Source organism: Apis laboriosa, unplaced genomic scaffold (genome assembly GCF_014066325.1).
Source record: "Apis laboriosa isolate Shangri-la unplaced genomic scaffold, ASM1406632v1 scaffold49_cov149, whole genome shotgun sequence".
Taxonomy (NCBI): domain Eukaryota; kingdom Metazoa; phylum Arthropoda; class Insecta; order Hymenoptera; family Apidae; genus Apis; species Apis laboriosa.
In genome coordinates, this window is record NW_025223500.1 from 1,821,384 (window position 1) to 1,842,779 (window position 21,396).

General features: G+C 30.1%; 2 protein-coding genes across 2 annotated transcripts in view; one reads left to right on the top strand and one right to left on the bottom strand.

Moving 5' to 3' along the window:
- Nucleotides 1-239: 239 nt before the first annotated feature.
- On the bottom strand, nt 240-1,953 carry LOC122716839 (DNA polymerase interacting tetratricopeptide repeat-containing, protein of 47 kDa). Its single transcript, XM_043940277.1, has 6 exons — nt 1,620-1,953; nt 1,345-1,516; nt 1,078-1,270; nt 691-971; nt 447-611; nt 240-379 (listed from the first exon to the last, which is right to left on the bottom strand). Exons 1-6 carry the CDS (start codon nt 1,885-1,887, stop codon nt 295-297), a joined length of 1,164 nt encoding a protein of 387 aa, XP_043796212.1. The 5' UTR covers nt 1,888-1,953; the 3' UTR covers nt 240-294.
- An 813-nt stretch (nt 1,954-2,766) lies between these two features.
- LOC122716783 overlaps nt 2,767-21,396 on the top strand; it is a 102,964-nt gene continuing 84,334 nt past the window's right edge. Inside the window, exon 1 of the mRNA XM_043940164.1 lies at nt 2,767-3,134. The gene's annotated coding sequence lies outside the window, so the exon portion shown is untranslated. The remainder of the gene's footprint in view (nt 3,135-21,396) is intronic.

The following is a 21,396-nucleotide window of genomic DNA, read 5'->3' on the forward strand; positions in this document are numbered from 1 at the left end:
CCATTTGGCTCTGGCAGGTGTTACAGATGGCACCACTGCTCAATCATCTATTATCGGTCCCTCTACATTTATATTAGTTATAAAATGGAATCTATTTATATTAATTATTTTTTAGAGGAAATATATTAAATTTTTTTCCGAAATAATAATGTTTTTTTTCATATTTTCTTTCAATTTAATTTAGGGGAAAGGTAGTAATAATTAATAATTATAGTTTTATGTATTTTTTATAAATTTATTTTTTTTATAAATTTAAAAATAATATATATAATTTAATAATTCATTAAGAATAATTTAATAATTCATTAAAAATCGTTTTTCTGCTTCACTAGACTTTACAAATATCAAAAATGCTGGTGTACCTCCTCGTACTATAAATCTGAAATTTTTTATTTTATAATTATTTGAGATTTTAATTTTTTTTAATTCCTAATTTTTACACTTACTGCTCGTTCTGCAATATTTTCCCTAGAGACTGATCAATGTCTACCTTATATAAAGAACTTTTATCTTTACCCTCAAAATAAACATTTATATTCTGAAGAATATAACGTTTCTGTGAATCCCATTCAGGTGGTTCATTAAATAACTGTTCTAATTGTTCTATCAATCTATAAATAAGCAAATTTACATGAAATAGTCTTTAATTTTTTAAATAATTTGAAATACTTATGTTACATAAAATCATACAATGTATCTTCATGGAAATTTTGTATAAAATCTGTTTGTTGTGTTTCTGGATATAAAATCATAACTGGCCAAATAAGCTTATTTTGTGCATCCAAATGAACCCTATTCTGTGCTATTTGTGGTATTTGAGGTTCTAAATCTTTTAAATCTGGATTTTTATTTTCTTCGATCAATTCTAAATTAATCTTATTTCTTTTTATTATATTTAATAATTCTTCTTCTTTTTTATTTAATTGCTTTTCTAATCTATCTTGTTTTCTTTTATCTCTTTTTAAACGGTCCTATAAATATTCAAATATGAATTATATCTATATATTATATATATATATATATGTATTATATATATAAATATTTTATCAAATTCGTATAATATTATATATGTCTTACTCTTGCAGCAACTGCTTGTGATTTTAAATGTAATATTATTTTATCAGTGGGAGATTCATCAAGTAACTGATCACAAAAATCAATGCAATTATCATAATCTTTTATATATAAACAACAAGTAGCAGCTCTATTTAAAGCTTTTGTATAATTTGATTTTAATTTCAAAGCTAGTTTGCAATCATTTAAACTTGATCTATAATTTAGATAAAAAATGATCTTAATATTATAACAAATCAATCCATTATCTAACAACAAATCAAAGTATACCTATAATTTTTTAACATAAAATGTGCAGCAGCTCTATTATTATAAAGCTGAGCCATTAAATCAACATCTTTGCATTTAGTTCTTATGCCTTCTGTATAACTCAGAATAGCTAATCTATATTTTTTATATTTAAAATTGAAATTTCCATCTTCTTTATAATTATTAGCAAGTTCTATAAAACACATGCACAATTATAATACTATTAATATCTATATAAAATTTATATTAATAAATTATAATTAAAAGATAATTAAATTTTAAAAATAAATTCAAACCCTCAGGCGTATTTTCATCTTCTCCATATTTGAGCTGTTGCAATCCTTCCATCAAGGGTGAAAGTTCTTCTCCAGGTTCTGGTATTTTTTTCATAAAAAATGGATGTTTTTCCATTTCTTGTTCCCACTGATCTTCTGGCCATCCTTCTGTATAACTTTTTTTTTCTAAATTACTTATATATTCATCGAGTTCATCATCTAATTTTGAAGCAAGTTTTAATCGTTCTTCATCAGTCCATTTCTTATTCTTTTCACTCATTTCTTCCATTGTTTAATAATTGTTTATTTCAATTTTTTTTATTTACTGATAATAAATAAATGTGCACAAATATAAATATCTTTGAAAATATTTATTATAAATTATTTAAAATTATTTACCAAACAAAATAAATATTATTAAGAAAAAAGTATAACTACCTTGATTTCATGAACCATAACCTCCAAAATTTCATATGTATCATTTCTAAATATTATAACATTACCGACAGAGTATGTTTTTCCATTTCTCTCAATGATGGCGTTACTAGTTTCTCTCAAATATTTAAAAAAGTATTGTTTTTAAGCATTTATATATAAAATATTTTTACTATCTAATTCTTTATAAAAAATTAAATTTATTTTAAATTAAATAAATTCTTAATGGATTCAGAAAACACAATTTCAATTATGACAAAATTGCAGAACATAAAACAATTAGTATTTTAAAATTAAAATTAGAATGAAAAAAGTATTCGAATGTTCTTTGATTGTTTAATAATAATTAGAAGTGTTTAATGAATATTCTTTAATTTTAAAAAGAATGAAAAATAATCTTATAACATTGTGAAATTCATTATTGAAATTATTATTCTTCGTTTCGAATTGGTTTATACGAAATGAAAAAAAGAAGGGCGGGTAATCCTACAATAAAATCCGTATTGAAAGTTAGGGATGAGAAAAGCTAGAAGAGATACGTCGATCGGATAGTAGGGGTGGTTAAGGTTCGGACATTTACGCAAACATTCGGGTTTTGGCCCCTTTGTGTTCGGCTAAGCAAGATGGCGCTCGGTGAAAGCTGGTCCACGATTGGTCGATGAGACCGCACCGCGAATCTCCCGAGAACAGTCGCTTCCACGGCCTCGGAGCGGGCGAGTTGTTGATCCCCTTGGAAAAAAGGAAAACACGCTCTCTTGTTGCGGCGACGAGTGTAATGGCCACCGTGGGCCTAGGATAGTAAAGGAGGTGGTTGGGATTCTTTGATCAAAACGCTGGCAATCAACAAACGACTTATCAGCTAGTTAAGATCAGTGAATTTAATTCGTGTGTGTCGAACTGCCGCTTTTTCATTTTGATCAGTGGCTTTTGCCCGGTGAAGAGTGCGTGTACATCAAGTAGTGCATCAGTGTACTTAATGTGTGCCAGCCATTGTCGAGCGTGCATCGTAGTGCCGGTCATCTAATCATCGACCACACTGGATAATATTGCTTATTCGTTTTGTTATTGGATTCTATCTTTTTAATATACAACGCATCAACGGTGAGTATTACAGCATAACTAAATGAAATCATATCACGATATCGATGACCGTGCGTATACATCAGAAGAATAGCAAGTTTAACATTCACGATGTGTGTATATTGTGATTGTTTTGTTCTCTCTCCCTAAGAGAGAAATACTTATTTATTGATATTTTCGTATAGAACTAGACGCACCCTCAACCTTTTCTATCGTATAATTTTTGCTCTATTATTTCATGATTTTAAGAAAAATTCTGATTCATTTACGGATCGTAAATGATGTTTCTGTTACTCAATCGTTCGCACATGTACGTTCTATCTTCCCATGGGGGAAAAGTCCATTTATTGTCATATGCAAGTAGTAATGAGAGTATGCGCGTTGCGAAGTACGATCAATTTCGGAAGATCTACCATCACGCTACAAAAGATGTCGCACCACCCTTTTCGCTAGTTTATTGTTGCTAAATGTTTTCGACTGGTTTTTCGTTTATCTCAAAAAGTATATTTCCTTTTTTGTTTCATATCTCATTCATTTATATATTCAAAATGTTCAGCTCCTATAAATAGTATTAAATGTCAAATTATCAGTTTCAATGGAAATTAAAATGATTCGTTGATACATCTACATTTTAACATCTTATTAATCGCGTATTAAGGTTATTGTTTTATTTTTCTTATGATTACGTATATTGATAGAGTAAAGACAACTTTGCAGTTACTTGTCAAAACATGTTAAACGAATAAAATGAAAGAATACAACGATCTCATCGTGTTATTAACTCTTCGTTTGTTTTTCAAGTGCATCTTTTCATTGTTTTTTCACTTATTACTACTGGATGGGCGTATTCTTTTACAAACAAGTGTACTCCACGATAATCTTATTTGCGTGAAAAGTATAAACACGTTCTGCTAATCATAAATGATCCATTTCGCCACTTTAATAGAGATCATTCGGAATATTGTGAAATAATGTATCGCGAGTCGTAACAGGTGCCCTCATCCATTACTCTTTTCCATTTTTTTTGCAAAGCACGTGCCTCGCGTTTAGAACCAAGAAGATATTCATATGTCATTATTAAAAATATTATTAATTTAGAAATGATCATATTGTTTTCTTTGTTCTTTTTTTAATTGATAAATATTTGTATATGAAACATTTCTGCTATTCTTTAATTTTAGCATTAAAATTATCACGTTCCTCACGCGATCTAATTCTTTGCGCGTCTATATATTTCGTGTTATACATGGCACTCGTAATATCGAAAGTAGAACGTTAGCACGTGTCGCTGATATGTGTTTCTTCATTTCACAATCGCGGCGAATTTTGGATCATACAAACTATCGATTTCCAACATAGATGAATAATTTTTTTGAGCGGTGGTTTTTAATTAAATTTTGTTACTGAACGCAGATCATATATTCAATTCTGAGAATTTTATTTGGAAAAAGTATTTTTTATATATTGGTTAGAAAAATTGTTAATAAATAGCGTGAAAAAAATAAATAGGTTATGTTATCGATGTATTATTAGAAGCTTATTCCTATATCGACAACTTTTTATGAATGTCAAGAATAAGCTTATGTATAATGTGAAAATAGTCAATGAGATATTTATTCATACATACACAAAAACAAATTTTTATTAGATATATATACTTCCAATTGAAATAATATTTTAAGTTATGTTATATATAATATCGTATAATAAATCATCAAATATTTTTTTTAAGTTAATTTTCCAAAAATATGATTACGAGATAATCTTAATACTATGATCTTTGGCAATGTTAAAAGTACATGTTAATGTTATTTATATAAATTAAATAATACATCAAATTTAAACTTTAAATAGAATGAAATCAACATAATCTCGAAAAATAGTAAAAAGAAAATTAATATAATATAATATAATATAATATTTAATTGCAGAGATCATAATTTTACTAAGTATAAAAAGAAAAAAAATATTATAATAGAAGTTGTAATTTAAATCACTAATTAAATAAATTATTATCAAATTTAATAAGTAATAAATAATTATTAAAGAAAATGTGTTAAATGAAAAGACTAGTTGTCATCGATTGATTTGTACGTAAGTACTTTGTGTTCGAGATGACGGGTTGCGCACGAAATGACGCTTGGAATACTTTCGATGAGATCCTCTCGTGAAATTCTTTTTGACATTGATTGCGCATACCCTACGCGTGTCAGTTTTAAATCTCGTTCAAAAGCCCGCTATTCGAGGCTTCGTTTCTTAAATTTCGTTGCGCTTCCAGTTGACAATTTATTAATCTGCTATGATTTATGCACATAAATGCAATTAAACCAGAAGCCTATTGATATGAGTAATAAATTCGACGATAGAGATTAGCTCAAGCCACTAATAATTGAGGATTTCTCGACGGGTAGCTTTGTGGTCAAGCATTCGTTGTTAAGTCTAGGAGTGTTTAGTGTGTATAGATGCGTTATGTTGTCTCTAAATCACGCGGTCGTAATAATGTATTACTGAAAGTAGCGCTTAATCCCGGGATGATTTGTGACGTTTACTGATAGAGCATTATAATACTTTTAATGGCTATCCTGTCAGCTTGTAATTTATTACGTTATATAAAATTGGAAAAAAGATAAAAAATATATATGTGTATATATTTTTGTATATTTTTTTTAATTTTGTTAAATTTTTTTAATTACAATATTATTCTACTTAATATAATTTTAAGATTTTATTCCATTTAGTATTCTATATAATTTTAAATGTCAAGTGAAATATATAAAGATTTTCCCAGAGATATTTCATCGGCAGGTGTACAAACAATTTCACCGACGGGTGCATCGATAACGTTGTGAATATTAACTTTTTCTTTTTTTGAATCGTATATCCGGATAATAACGATTAAACGGCGTTGGTCCGTTGTACGTTACGGTCTCGTAAATGTCATGCCCGACGATAAAAATTTTCTGTCGCGCTGCGTTATACCTTTTTCTTTCGAACCACTGACTGCATCACAGTATTTAAAAATTCGTGGTCGATAAACATATAAGCAAACGAGAATAGAACATCTTCGTTGTATGAATAAAAGAAAGATATATCACAGTTGAATCTTGGTAATTTAAACGTCTTAATAAGATTATAATTTTATTTATTCTCTTTGGCGCCGCTATCTATAAGGTGTCTTACCTACAATTCATCTATTTATATAAAATATTATGAAATTTAACATTCAAAATGTATAACAGATGAACTAATATCTATCGCATTTAACATTTATTCATAACAAGCTTGAATATTCTATGAATATTTCGAATATAATATAAATATAAAAATAAAATATAAAACAATCTTTGAGCAATCGAAATTAATGAATAAAATTAAAATAATAAATAATATAAGATTAATATTAAATTATTATTGTAATTTCAATTATTTTGATCGTCCAAAGGTTGCTTTATATTACATTATTTTATTTTCGCATTCCATCCAATCTTGTGGATAGATAATGTGTGATGATTTTTTTTCATACATTATATATTGAATGCTGGTTACGATGTTTACAAAAACATCAGATAATCAATGGTCTTATACATACTGACTCATACGTATTGACATACATAATACTGATCATGAATGCATATGAATAAACACTATTTAATGTGTAGTATTGAAAGACTTTTATTAATATCTTAAAAATTAAATAACTATTGAAGTTAAAATTTAATTTATTTAGGATCCGTGTTTCTTTCTAATCAATCAGCCATCGATGCTTTTCGAAAATATAATAAAAATAATTATATGCTTATAAATTTTTCTTTCACAATTTGAAAAATATTAACATTAGCACTTTATATCAAATTTTCATTTACTTATTTTTTCCAATTACTTTTGCTCAATGACTTTGATATAATTGAAATTTCCATAACTCGATGATGTTAGCATTATCTTTGAAATTCCAGATATCGAAATATATACTTTAGATGTATAAAATCTAGCAAAAAAAAAGAAATTCATTTCTTCATCGTGTTTCATAGCACGGTTGTTGTGTGTTATGTATTGCGGGAGAGGGGGAAGAGAAAACATCACCGTTTAACTCGTTGAAATCCGACTATGTTTAATGAGACGTCAAGAATTTGATGCAAGTTTCGAAGGCACGATAAAGAAAGACAAAGAGAGAAATATACACCACAGGGCGGTCTTTATAAAGACAGCCTTTATATTTGACCGGTCGGAAATTCAGTGAGCATGTGGCAACGTCGGATATATCCCTCTCTGTGTTTCTTTCTCCCTCGGGTCGAGGCTCGATTCGTTGGCCACGCATCTTTTTCCAGCAGCGACGAACCGGCGGTCAGCCATCGGGGCCCCATCGCGTTGTGTACCCATAGCAGAAAGTTTCTTCTACCTTTGCCACGCCACCACCTTACACCCCATCCACCATATTCTTTTATTTTATTATTTGACCCGACCTCCGACGAGTTAGGCTGTTGCCTTCGCCTTTACAGTCTTGTTCACTCTCTTTTCTCTAACTTGTTCTTTCTCTCTGTCTTTCACTCAACTGTAGCCTCTTCCCCCCACCACCTGTACCTTTCTCTTCGAAGCGATTCGCTTCGCGACTAACGAAGAAACTGGAATCACGTTGTATGGATACGAAGAAGATCCTCGTACGAAGAGAAATCTCTTCGTTGGATTTTTTTTCCGAATCTCCTCTTCGTATTTTTGGATTTTTATCTAATATAATAGAGTGTGTTCCCATGTATATACAGAATTAGTTTAGCCCAAATTTTCCAAGAGCCAAATGAGTATTTTTTTACTATTTTCTATTTATGTTGAACGCGTTATCGATACTTGCGCGTATGAGTGAAAGGCGCGCATATTAAAACTTGAGGAGACTCGCCAGGAATCCAGGAAGAGACGCTGTGAAGCATCAGCGGTTATGGGGGAAAGGAAATCATACGTAGCCGACTATACGGAGGGAAACTTTTCATAATGTAGGATCCGTTTAGAAATTTTTCAATCGTGCTCGCTGATATCGTGAACTTTGCATTCCTCACATTTTTCATGGATAGTCGGATCATATGGAATAATATTGACTCACCTGAAGTAACCTTTCGCATTCTTGCATTTTTACCCTAATATTTGGTATTACGTGCATGTGTAATTGAAAGTGAAATATTATTCTTTTTTTTTTTTCAATTTGTTTAGTTCCCACGATAACACACCCTAGTTTGAGTCATAGTATCGTACGTTATCAACTGTGGGTGATAATACATATGAATTTATATTTATTTTAAACGTGAGCTTTCATATTTTTTCTATTTTTTTTTTTATTTTTTATTTTTTTCATTTTTTATTTGAAATTTTTATCAGATTATAATAGAATGTTAGAGATTTTAATTTTAATCGGATTTAAAATATATCAAATTAGGATTATTATAAATCTTCAATAAATAAAATAAACTTTAAATTCTTTGATTAAAATTAAATTTAATTATATATATTGAAATATTGAGTTTAATGTTATGAAGATGAAATTCTTCCATATTTAACATCATGTGAAATGAAAAATTGTCAATAAATTCTAAAAAAACCCAATACTCATATACAAGTTAATTCACATGATTTTTTTTTATCTTTTCTTTCACATTCATTTTTATTTTTCTCTTTATTTTATTTCTTTGTTCAACGAAAACAATATGCTAACCGTATTAAACGTACACCTGTCTTCAATAGTTTTCATTTTTTTTAAGATCTCCATGTCCATCCTCTTTCTCCATTATGCGCAAAGAATTGCGTTAATTCGTAAATTGCAATGACATTAGTAGCAGATAAATCGAAATCGCAGATAATATAATTACCAACAATAACAAAATTACAAATATATTTTTATCGACTGCGCAAATTTACAAATTAAGCTACTTATGGATTATTCAAAAATCAATCACGTTTATGTGCGATTGTTTTATTTAATATACAACATACAAATGGCTCTCACGAAACTTCTGTTGCCATGCTTTCTCGCACAGAAACGCACGCAATCGGTTAAATGTTAATTAACATCTTGACCTTTAGCCGATCGTTCACGTATAATTGCAAGGATGATAATCCCCGATACTCAACTGACTAACGGCCGTTAATATTTTAACGCACTTTTCCTCCTGTCCTATCTTTCTTCGTCGTTTTTGCCTCGAGAGAAATTCTCACTATGTAATTCTCGCTGTGTTCGTAACCGTGGAAAGATGATTCGTTTGGGTGGGAGAAGAAAGTAATGTGGTGGTTTGCAACGTAAAAAAAAAGTTTTAGTTCTCGCGAGTTATAAGATATCCAAAACACAGTGCTCGTTTCTCGATTCTCACGAGAGAAGGTTTCACCATATCGCTTCTATTCGATTCCTTCTAGCACAGCAATTAGAAAACACGTAAACGAGTTTTCGGTACGTTAATCCCAAAGAACGTATGTAATTCCAAGCCGCTGGTGCATCCTGGTGTATCCCTATTCCCCCTTACTTTCCTCGCTTCGTGTTGCCTCTGTTGAATGACCCCATGGACTTACGCTCACAGACACAATCATATACATAGCTGTGTACTTATATACACGTGCATGGCTTATCGAATAGAGGAGACCGGTTGTTAGAAGTTTAATAGAACGGTGGGGAAAGCACGTGCGTCGCTTCACTGTTTTCCCTGTGTGTAACGCGTGCAACACAGTAGATATTTAAAATATTTTACATAATTATGACAGAGTTATAACATTCTTTTATTACATCGTATTCTCCATATAGTTTGGTACAAAAAAGCAATGAGAAAGATAATATCATTTTGCGACAAATAGGCAACTCAAAGTGAAAGTGAATCATAAATATTGAAATATCACACTTTTGTCAGAGCAATTGTTTTTTACAAAATATGCTTATATATGCTATTGTTACATTATTTCATATATTATTCTCACGGTAGCTCCAGGAATGATCTTAGAACATGATATTACCATATAATACACAATTACCTACAAATCTGTATTACTCTGTATAAATTTCTTTCAAGAAAAAAAGATTCTTTATTGTTTTTGTTTCTGATTTAATGTAACATGCATGATGAGTAGGTGTCTATAATTTATACAGCCTTATGATATTATAAAATCAGATTTATTTTTATTACTTCTTTCTTACTGCAAGATATTCATCTATAAATGCATTTATTTTGCACACACATATACAAATGCAATTTTTAATTATATAAAATTATAGTTAATTATAAAATTATATATTTTTACATTTTATTATACAAATCTATTATTAATTCTAAGTAATTCTAAATACAGTTGGATGATTCTATAGAATCGTCCAAGTTTCTATCAGGATGACGTGTCGCAAGAATCGATCGAGACACAAGCACGTATGATCGATATGTATAAACGATCTCTTTTTGTAAAAAATTCATTCGAATCTAGCGGAACTCTTGCCGGCGTTGTATTATGGAAATCAGTGGAATCGGAGTGCCGAGTATGCAAGACACGTGAATTAAACACGTAATACTCCGCAGTGTGCACCTGTCGCGCATGCAAATCACTTAAGCCGCTGAGCCTGCTCCTGGCCGGTTTCCGAGCTTTTTCGTAAGCGATGCATATCACTGCGCGCACGTTGCGCTCTCGATTGTAATGCCCGTTCTTTGCGCGCGCACTTTTACACCTTTCTCTTTCTTTCTAGGCTATAGATCTCTATTTTACTTTTTTCACGCGCGCATGCGTACATGTTTAAATCTCTGAATTTTTAAATTTATTTTTATTTCTATCTTTTTCTGTTTATTCTTGTTGTATTTTTTTGTTTCTTCTTTTTTGTTTTTTTTTTCCCCTTGTAACTTTCACGTTTCTCTCCGTCTCTTCTTTTCTTTTTCTCATAAATTTCTCACACCCTCTTTTCTTTCTTATCATCAGTATATAACCAACCTTGTAAGCATACTATACACATCAATGATTAGATACAATCAGTTACGTTTTCTTTTTACTCGTGCATGTTTCTTTGTCGTTTCTTCGATTTGATTATTCTGGAATATTTATCGATCGAGTATATATCTATTTAAGTTAATATTTAATGAAATTTATGTTATGTACAAATTTTTCCTTTGCAGTTCGTAACGATTACACAAATATAATTTCATATTCGTCGTTATTATTACCCACCACTGAATATTAATCATCAGGAGATCTTGCGTCCTGATAAATTACCCTGTAACTGGCGTTCGCCTTCTTCCGTCGTCTTCTGTGCCCGAGATATTATTCACTGCGTTTTCTCGTTCGAGGAAAATAGGTTTCAGCTGCGTGTGGTAGGTCAGTCAAGCTTCCTGTAAACACGATGAATAATTCAAATTGCACTAAGCACATACCGTGAATAATCTTCAAAGACAATATTAGATAAATTTCGATCAAGAATATTAAACATTTTTGATTGATTGTAAAATTCAATGATATTAGTCTTTGAGTTTTGGAAATTGCTTACTTTTCGAGATTTCTATGTTTGACTTTGATTTCAGTTATATTAGGTTAAGTTAAGTTCGAGTTTAATTAGGTTACAAATTTAAATAATAGTCTTTGTTACTAATATCACGTAAGAAATTAAGAAAGAGAATCGCACAATAAGGAATTCATAGATTACTATCTTATAAGATTACAAATCTATATATCTATATATAAATCTATATATATATAGCAATTTTTTTAAAATTTTATATTCTATTATATACTCAAAATAAAACACTAAGATCAATATCGAAAACTTATATTAAATATTTTTCAAAAAACTTTAGGTTAGAGCAATTTAAACAATATTTAAACAAAGAACTTGATAAAAGAAGTTACTCATTGTGAAAAATATTACCCTCACTCAGAACTTTAAAAGTTAATTATGTAAATATTATCGTATCGCTGCTGATATAATAATATTGATTTTGTAAAAACAACATACTTTTAAAAAATATTTTCATGTTTTTAACAATCGTGAAAGAAGAAAAAAAAATGTGAAATTCGTCAAAATGATGCATTTTAATAGTTTTATAGTAATTTGACTTCGATTTATTCGAAAATAGATCAACTATGACAGAAGAGGAGGTATGTTTAAAATATTTGTTATAGATCGGTAGTTGACAGCGTTATCGGAATTAGGCAACCGATGATTCACGTTCCATCACGAAATACAAACAGTATTGAAATAACGACACGTCCATCCTCTGTTCATCGCTCGGCTATCTTGACCAACTTATTTGCATACCAGGCAGACTAACCGGTCGAAGGCATCGCGAGAGCTGAATTTACACTTAAAGGGGCTGCAAGAATTACCGCTTGACAAATTTCTTAGAAAATTGTCTCGCACACACCAGGTCACCCGGCCACTCATGATGCTAATTTATGTGTGGCGGAAGCATCGTTATACCGCGTGTATACCTGATGCACGTGTGCGTGCGACATACTATATGCGTAACGCATATTCTCGAAAGACGGGATTAGTAGGCTCTCGAGCATAATTCAACGTTGAATGTGACAATATTCATGGAAATGTGGCTTTTCATCGTTTCACATATACTTGGAAGAGAAAATTGGAAATTCAAAATAAGCTTGCCAGATGATAAACCGATTGTCTTGACTTTATCGTTTCAATTAGCATGGTATTCAAAGTTTGTTTAATTTTCATTTGTGAGTACTAATTCAATATTATATAAATTTCTGATCGTGTCTTGTATCTTATTATGTCTTCTTTAAAAAAAAAAGAAAAAAGAAAGAAAAAATACTTTTTAAAGAAGGAATTTTATCAATTATTTAAAAATATAGTCATTTATGTTCTTGGAAAAATTATATTTTATTTTTTTATATTATTACTTTTTCATAACTTTCATCGCTTTAAGTACAATTTCCTCCATAGTTGCAGCGATTTCCTAGATCACAAAAAAATCACCATTGTATATAACTGTATACCAAAATATTTAGCTTATCTATTACAGATAATAATAACAAAATAGTTACAATACACGTAATTATTTTGATAACATGGAATAAAAATTTGGAAAATGTTACACGAGATAAAATAAACAAAGTATTAAAATTTTTTTCATATTTTTCATTCTGCAAATTTTTCAAGATTATCTTTTTTTTTTACAAGATTTATATTAGATTAGAACATAGAATGTAGTTAAAGTTCAAGTTTTTATGAAATATACAGAAGAAATTCGTATAAACTGTATAAACTGATCTTCAGACAGAGAAATAGTGACAAGCATGTTTATATCTTGTAAATAGAATAGAGAGTAATGAACACTGTACTCTGGTCTGTTTAAATAACTTCTGCTTTTACGCGACATTTTTAAGAATCGTTGTACAGCTATGTTGAATTTACTTTCATGGTAATGTTATATTTTTGAAATGAAAAAGGAATCTTTACTTTTATTTTATAACTTTAAAAAAAAAAATTAATTTAACTCTTTCTATTGATTTATTTTAAAAAAAAAGAAAGAAAAAAAAGTCAAAGAAAAAGGAATGAATAAAACAATTACTACTAAATTAAATAGAAAGAAAGAGGTTTACAATAATGTTAAATCTTTTAAATTAATTCCGTAAAAATAACGAATATCACAGAACGTTTATTTTATCCCTGACAAAGGCGAAGAAACGGTAAAATTCTCGATGTACTATTTCAACACAGATGGCAATCTTGTTTGAACATCTACTCGTAAGATTACATGAGAATTATTTTCTCGCGAACAGTATAAAACATGAATACATATTTGTTTGTATGATATGTATTATTTTTTTACACGAAATTTATTTTAATCTCTTTCGATTAATTAAAATTAAATTAAAATTAAAATTATATTACGAAACCAATAGATAGATATGTCTTCATTACATTAATTGTTAACTTACTAGCAAACAGAGAAATTATTATCATGCACAATTAATTCCTATATAACAATTACAATTCATTGATTTTTTCATTTATATTTATTTTTATTTATATTCGTATTTTATTAAAAAAAAATTCTGTGTACTCTTAGAATTAGTATTGTCATTTTGGAACACATTCTTTTTTTTTTATAAAACAAAGTATTTATAATCTAATTAATTTATACTGTTTGATCAATTTCAAAAATTTTTTCGAATTGAACATGTTATTTCGAATTTCTTTTTTTTTTTTTTAATGTATCAAATATATATATATATATTTTTTTAATTGATAATAAAATTCTAATTGCTGAAAATAATTATTGAAAATAATTGTTCATTCAAGATTATCATAAATAACTTCTCATTCTCGTTCTATCATCTATCTCTTTCACGTATGTTTATCCTGTTCCATTATTTGTTTGAGAGATAATACTATACATATTCTGTGAAAAATGATGTTGTTTTTAACATCATTTGTTCAATTATTATCTAAAAATATTTCGACAGTGTGTACATTGAGCTTTATAAATTACAAATATACTAGATCAATATCTTTGTCAATTGAGATTGCCAATCATATTCGGTATATAAAGGCTATTGATGCACTATAGTGGTCAAACCAATCTCATTGATTCTTGCTCAAACATATCGATACACGTTCAAAATAGGCAAATATCTTTACAAACATGCCGTGATCGAATATGATCAAATAGTTTTGAAAATTTTTATACATATGATTCAATTATAATAATGGCTGACAATTTGGTAAATCATTTCACTTCGATATGTTTGAGAATCGCTTTTTAGAATATACGAATCAGAAAAATTCACAATGTGTGCACGTGTAAGATCAAGCAGCTTAGCCTCACCTGCCGTCCATTTGTCACATCCCAAATTGCATTACGCGCCACGTCAAATTTCTATAATAAAACGACCCTAAGATGCTATTGACTGCGCCCCTGTGGTCGTTTAACGTGTCGACGTTCCGTTTTCCGCTTTACATCTCTCTAGTTCTGTGAAATCTCCTCTCTTTTTCTCTCATCCAGATACCCTGTGCATTCTCTCCATGTGTTTCTTCGACCATATGGTTCACGGCCCTACATTCTGCTGTTGTGTTCATTCATAATGCACACAGCCTTAAAACTTGAACGCGTTAAACCATGTGCTCGGTGAAACTCTTGAACAGGCAGTTTCAAAGGCGCGTGCGTACTGACCGGTTGAAAATTTTAAAAGCGACCTCTAACCTGGCGGCGCCACTGGCGAGACTCATTCGATCCGACTCTACGGAGACTAATTTGTATACAGTAAGATAGTAACTTTGAGGTTATTCGACCGATGAGTTTTATGCTCAAATATGCAGTAGTCAAGCGCGTTACACGGTATTATTTCAGTGTATAAGAATTGTTGCATGGATGCACTTCGCTTTTACTGTAACGTTTATTCCGGATCGTAATACTGTTAGACGGTTTACGGTTCTATTGTATTCGCGAAATGTACAGTGAATCGGTAGTTGGTTCAGAAAAGTGTATAAATGGCGTTTGTTCTCACAATTCTCTCTATTGTTTGTTTACAAATAAAAACACGCAAAATAAAATTCAATAACGAGCATCATCGATTGATCTCATGCGAGGTCCTGAATAAAAGAAACTGTTCCCAATTTTCATTGTGGTTTTCTCGTTACTGATATGTAGATGTCTTCGTTTATTTTTCAAATGGAATTTTAAACAGTATAATAAAAAGGGGAATACATAAAACATTAGCTTCTTCAATCGGTAGCACCAATGGACGCGTACTCAAGTATCCAAGTATGTAAATGTTATCTTCCTTCCGTGAGGCTATGGCACGCCTGGCACGGTAAGTCATAAATTCGTGGAAACTCTCAGGAAATCTGTGTCAGGAGTTAGGAACTAATCCCCGGTTGCGCTTTAGGGACGAGTCAACGACAAGAACGTCGAGTGCGCGGAAGCCAAATGCGTTTTAGGCAAAAACGAAGTTAAGATAGCGTAGGTAAGCCAGGCCTGGCAAGATTATGTCGTCAGCCAAGATTCTTCCTGTCGTCGGCCTGATCTGACAAAAGAAAACCATTCCGAAATACCGATTTTTTGGGCATACCTACCTAGCAGAAATTTTGAAAAGAACGTGGATCTGGAAGACGGGCTGTAAAAGCAGCAGGTAAATACGACCAGGATACGGCCAGTAGCATGCTCTATTGTGAATTAGCCCAGTACATCTGTGCCATCTGGTAATAGTTGGGATCACTATGGCGTATTTCTCGTTCTTTGTGGAGGGGGAAAGAAGGTTTATGGCGTCCAAAGTAAACTAACTACCGTTCTGCAGTGTCACTATTCCAACAGTGTTATTGTTCATCTTTTCAATTTTCGTGGGGCAGAAGTTTGTCGTAAAAGACTCTATTTCTTTGTGTTGTCGCGCGTATTCTTAGTATTAAGAGTTTAGCAATAAAGGATGGATTAAGATGGAATTTGTAATGACATCATAATATTATAGGTTATTTTTCTGGTTGAGGTTATAGGTGGGATAGGAGATTAAAATAGGAAAGAAAACACAGGTAAAGCTATATAGGATAGGAGGATCTTGAGTATGAAAACTGCGTTCTGACTTTCAATATTCATATTTATTTTGAATTTTATAGCAATTTATGTCATTTCAAATAACATTTTAATACGAATTAATAATAAAAGTATGAACTGTATATATTGTTCGTGCTTTGTGTATATTGTATTGTATATATTTCATACATATATATAATATATACAAAGAATTAATCAGCTTTTAATATTCATATTTATTTTATATTATCTAATTCCATATAATTATAAATAATTGTAACTAAAATGATATTATGAAAATAAATAGACATATGCAATTATATTTCTATTTTAATGAGATACAATATTAATTTTATCAAAAATATTTTCAATAATCGTAAAATAAAAAATATGAAATTATTTTAACAAATTTAATTATTCTAATATTAAAAGATATAGTGAAATTGTTTTAAATCTATATAATATATATGACGAAAAATTCGAAAAATTTTGAATATAATTCAAAATCCAGAACTTTTAGAACTCTCTTTTTTTAAATTTTATGTTTTACATTATATTCGAAATTGAGATTCGAATATTCATTACTTGCAAACTATCGACCACGATATAAAGTGAATATAATAATTTGAAAATATAAAATGAATAATATAAAATGAAGATAGAGAGAGAAATTTGCACACATCTATAGATCTGAATTGAAGCTTTCAGAGACTTTCAGTATTAATACCATAATTGGCTTGATATAGCGAAGTTGTTACAGTTCTCGAGAGTCTCTCGCATATGTCTGTCGATAATCATTACACATTCATGTGGCAATTGAAAAGTGCAGGAAAGTCTGGTACACTACGTAAGTTATGCACGTTATGGTCATCGACCAGAGTTGCACATGTCAGAACAATTATGCTTTTAACGTATAAATAAATATATAAGATATATATTTATAGATGTCATTGTACCTCAATTTTTCTTTTCTCGTTCTCGCAGATAGAAACACTAGAAATACAAATACCTCAAAAGATAAAAAGAAATATAAAATAATATATTGCGTGAAATACACGATTTCAAGTAATTTATATGAAAAAGTATATCTCTATCATAAACAAGGTTTCAAATACAGGTTTCGCCATATCATTAGTAATCGATTTCTCGTCCACTGATAGTTTACGTAACTATTATTGAAACGGTTAAATTCTTTTTTTTTTGTAATGAAAATAAAAAGATTTCTAGCTACTAATATCTAAATTATATTTTTATATTAATTTTAATCTTTCATTAACCTTTTCAAGAATATATATGAGTTTTTTTTTTTTTTATTAAAAGATTCTGTAATAAAAACTTCAAGATTTTAGTAATTTTAGTAATTTTTTTTTAATTTAATAATAATTTTAATTTAAAAAAAATTAAACATATATTATTATTCTGAAAAGATTAATGAAATATTTGTGATAGATTTATTTCAATAACTTCGACTAATTTTATAAATTACCCGTGCAGATATCGGCTCTCGATATTCCATTGAATGGTGGACCAATATCGAATCAAGATTGAAACAAAGATATCTCGATGTTTTCTCGATGATAATATTTTAGAAACGAGAGATTAAAGTTATCAGAATAATTGAACGGTGCACAGTATCGATATCACTGGAATCCTCCATCGAAAGACCAAACAAGTCGCACGGTAGTCATCGTAACTAACATCAACAATTCCGTCGCGGAGACAATCGACGAATGACGAACGTTATGCATCATCGTCGTGACTTCATCGAACAAATACTCGCTCACGAAACGAAGTAAGCCTGGCACGCTCGAGGCTGACAGATTGAATAGAGGAAACTTGACATTTATCAAAACACGATTTCAAAATTCCTAATGAATTTGACTCTAGACTCAACAGTGATGAATGGGTCGTTCTTTCGATTCGTTGGATTAGGTGGAAATAATATGACGTTATCGAAGAGGGAAAGAGAGAGAAAGACATATGGAGGGTCCCATCAGCAGTTGCTTATTATGCGCAGGGGAAGTTAAATTCGCCCCTTGCGAGATACGAGAAATGAGCTAATGAGCGTATAATGCGCATTGAATCGTGATCATTGCACCTAGTGTGTTACAATCATTGACTGTGTGTGTGTGTGTGTGTGTGTGTGTCGAGGTCATAAACATCCGTGGAAAATACGTGGAGTTCTCCGGCAGAGTCGAGTCCATTTAGGGTATACACTGTCGTGGCTAAGGGTAAAGTAAAGCCTCTCTGTCTCAACTTCTCTCTTTCCCTCTCTATGAGCGCACGCACCAACTAGTCTTTTTCTTCTCTCTCTCTCTCTCTTTCTCTGTTCGTCTCTGTCTCTCTAGAGCGTCAATCCATTCCCTTCCAACAAGTCTCTGCCCCGCGTCGCTTTGATCTTAGATACCTCACGTGCATCGGAATCTTTCTCTGCACAGACGCATTCTGTCTGGCGTCTGTGAATTTCAAAGCACGGTATTGCAGCTACATAATAGTGTTTCATCTCTGTATTATCGATACCATAGTTCACTTGCCGATCAGAGTAAATGAAATTGTGTCGATAATGTCTGGTAACATATAGGATTTGATAAGATATTATGAATGCTTACTACAACTTGTTGATGAATACATATAAAAATGATATACAGATCATACGTGAAATTTCTATTTTATATTTATTTAAATATAATTTAATTCCTTAATTTAATTTTTATTACATATTACTTTGAAGAATTTTGTAAGTAAATTTGTTAAAAATTTGTCGAAACGATAAATTTATCATATATAAATTCTTCCCCTTCGATTTTGTTTTTATGTTAAAATGTGTTATAAAATGTTTTAACCTTACTAGAGAAAAACATCATTGTGCATCAATAGAAAAAAAGAAGAAAAAAAAATTCAAAGAAAGGAAACTCGATTATCTGTGAATGCATAGCAATATTTCTTGCTAGCTGGCGGGAGTAAAGCGGTTTGATTGTAGGGAAGTGGGAAAGCAAAAGAGAGAAATCGATTATGTTCGTGTAAAGGTTATATCGGTGAATGAGAAGAGGTTGCCTCCTGGAATGTATTTCGATTGCATTCATAGGCTTTTTTCTAACCGGTCTAACCACCACGGAATTTAATGATAAATGATAAGCTGCACGTCGAAAGAAATCGTCGTGAGTTGCCAAGAAATATTACAGCGTTGAGTCACATCTTAGGAACGTTCGTGCGTACGTTCTTCGCATGAAAGTTGTGCCATCGAAGTGGTCAAGGCGAGTGCAAATATCGAAATGGATAATGAGTGAGAAAAGATGAACTTTACTTTCTCTGATGAATACATCGGGAGCAAAAACGAAATCGAATATAACACGGTTTAAAAATTGGACACTAGCACTAACTTGTTTGGATTGGAACGTTGAATTTAAAGTTGTTCTACTTGATAGGATCTTGAAACTGCTAAATTTAAAGTTGTTTCACTTGTATGTGTTCCAATAATTTTTATGCAAACTATATCTCTAATCTAATTTTTCGTTTTTTACAGTTTTTCACAAAGTTTTTTAAAAAAGCTTTATTGTATTCCTAGTTTATCATTATTTTCGTTTAATATTTTAATTTCAAAAATTGTAAAAAGTTCAGTTAGAAATTCATATGAAATAGAATAGAATATTCTATAAAAAATATAATACAATATAAAAGTCTATAATGTATAAGTGTACGTATGAATTTATAAAATAATTCAATATAATATTAAATTTGTGAAATAGAAATATAAAAAAAATATAGAAATATGTATGAGAATGCAATTATTAATAATTGTTCAAATTGATAGAGTAAATTTTTTTCATTATCTTATATTGGTAATTTTGTAATTATATCTTTTGATTTTTCTTTTTTTTTCTTTTTTTTTTTCTTCTTTTTTTTTTTTTTTTTTTAAATAATGCAACCGTTCATATTTCACAAGGTAATACAAACGAATCGAAATTTTTTTCCACCTGCATATTTTTAAATGATACATTTTTAGTACCATGTTTCGTGATAAAAAAAAAAAAGATAATTGATTTCACCGAAGCACAATATTTTTCAAGTTTCATCAAAATTGATTGCCGTTTGGTTCGTTAAATTTTTCAGTCCCACATATTTTTATCATCTGCGTATTAATTCTATAAATGATTTTTATATATATATATATATATATATATATTCACAACATTGACAAATCAATATCTCAATTTGTGCACAAAAACTTTCGGAACTCGGAGATAACCTTCATGATAGATAGACAATTTATCGAGAGTAATTTTCTCGAAGAAATTAGAACTGACCACTGGTTAAAAATTAATTGATTCGAAAGCCACAGAGACCGCTGTCGTCAATTTTATTGAAATAGATTCGATATTTTCATTTTTATTTGTTTTTTTTTTTTTTTTTTTGTTCTTATTATTTTCGCTGAAATAAAAAATCATTCGGATATTAATATCAACACATGTACGAAAGTAAGATTGTGTAATGAAAAATCAAAAATATCGAAAATATTTATAGCAATTATTCTTAACGAAGTCTGCCCTCTTTGTTTGTTATTTTGTACTTTTCCACTGTACAAGTAGTACAAATATAGTTCAAGTGAGCATTCCCGCGCTTCGTTTCCCATAATTGAGTTAAACAGATTGCACTTGTAAGTAATCTTAGAATTGTTAGAAATATTTGAATTTTGAAATGCTTTGAGAATGCGAATTTAATAAAGCATTTACTTATATATAATATAGGTTCATCACGATTATAAATATATATTTAATATAAAATGTAAAATTGTAAAT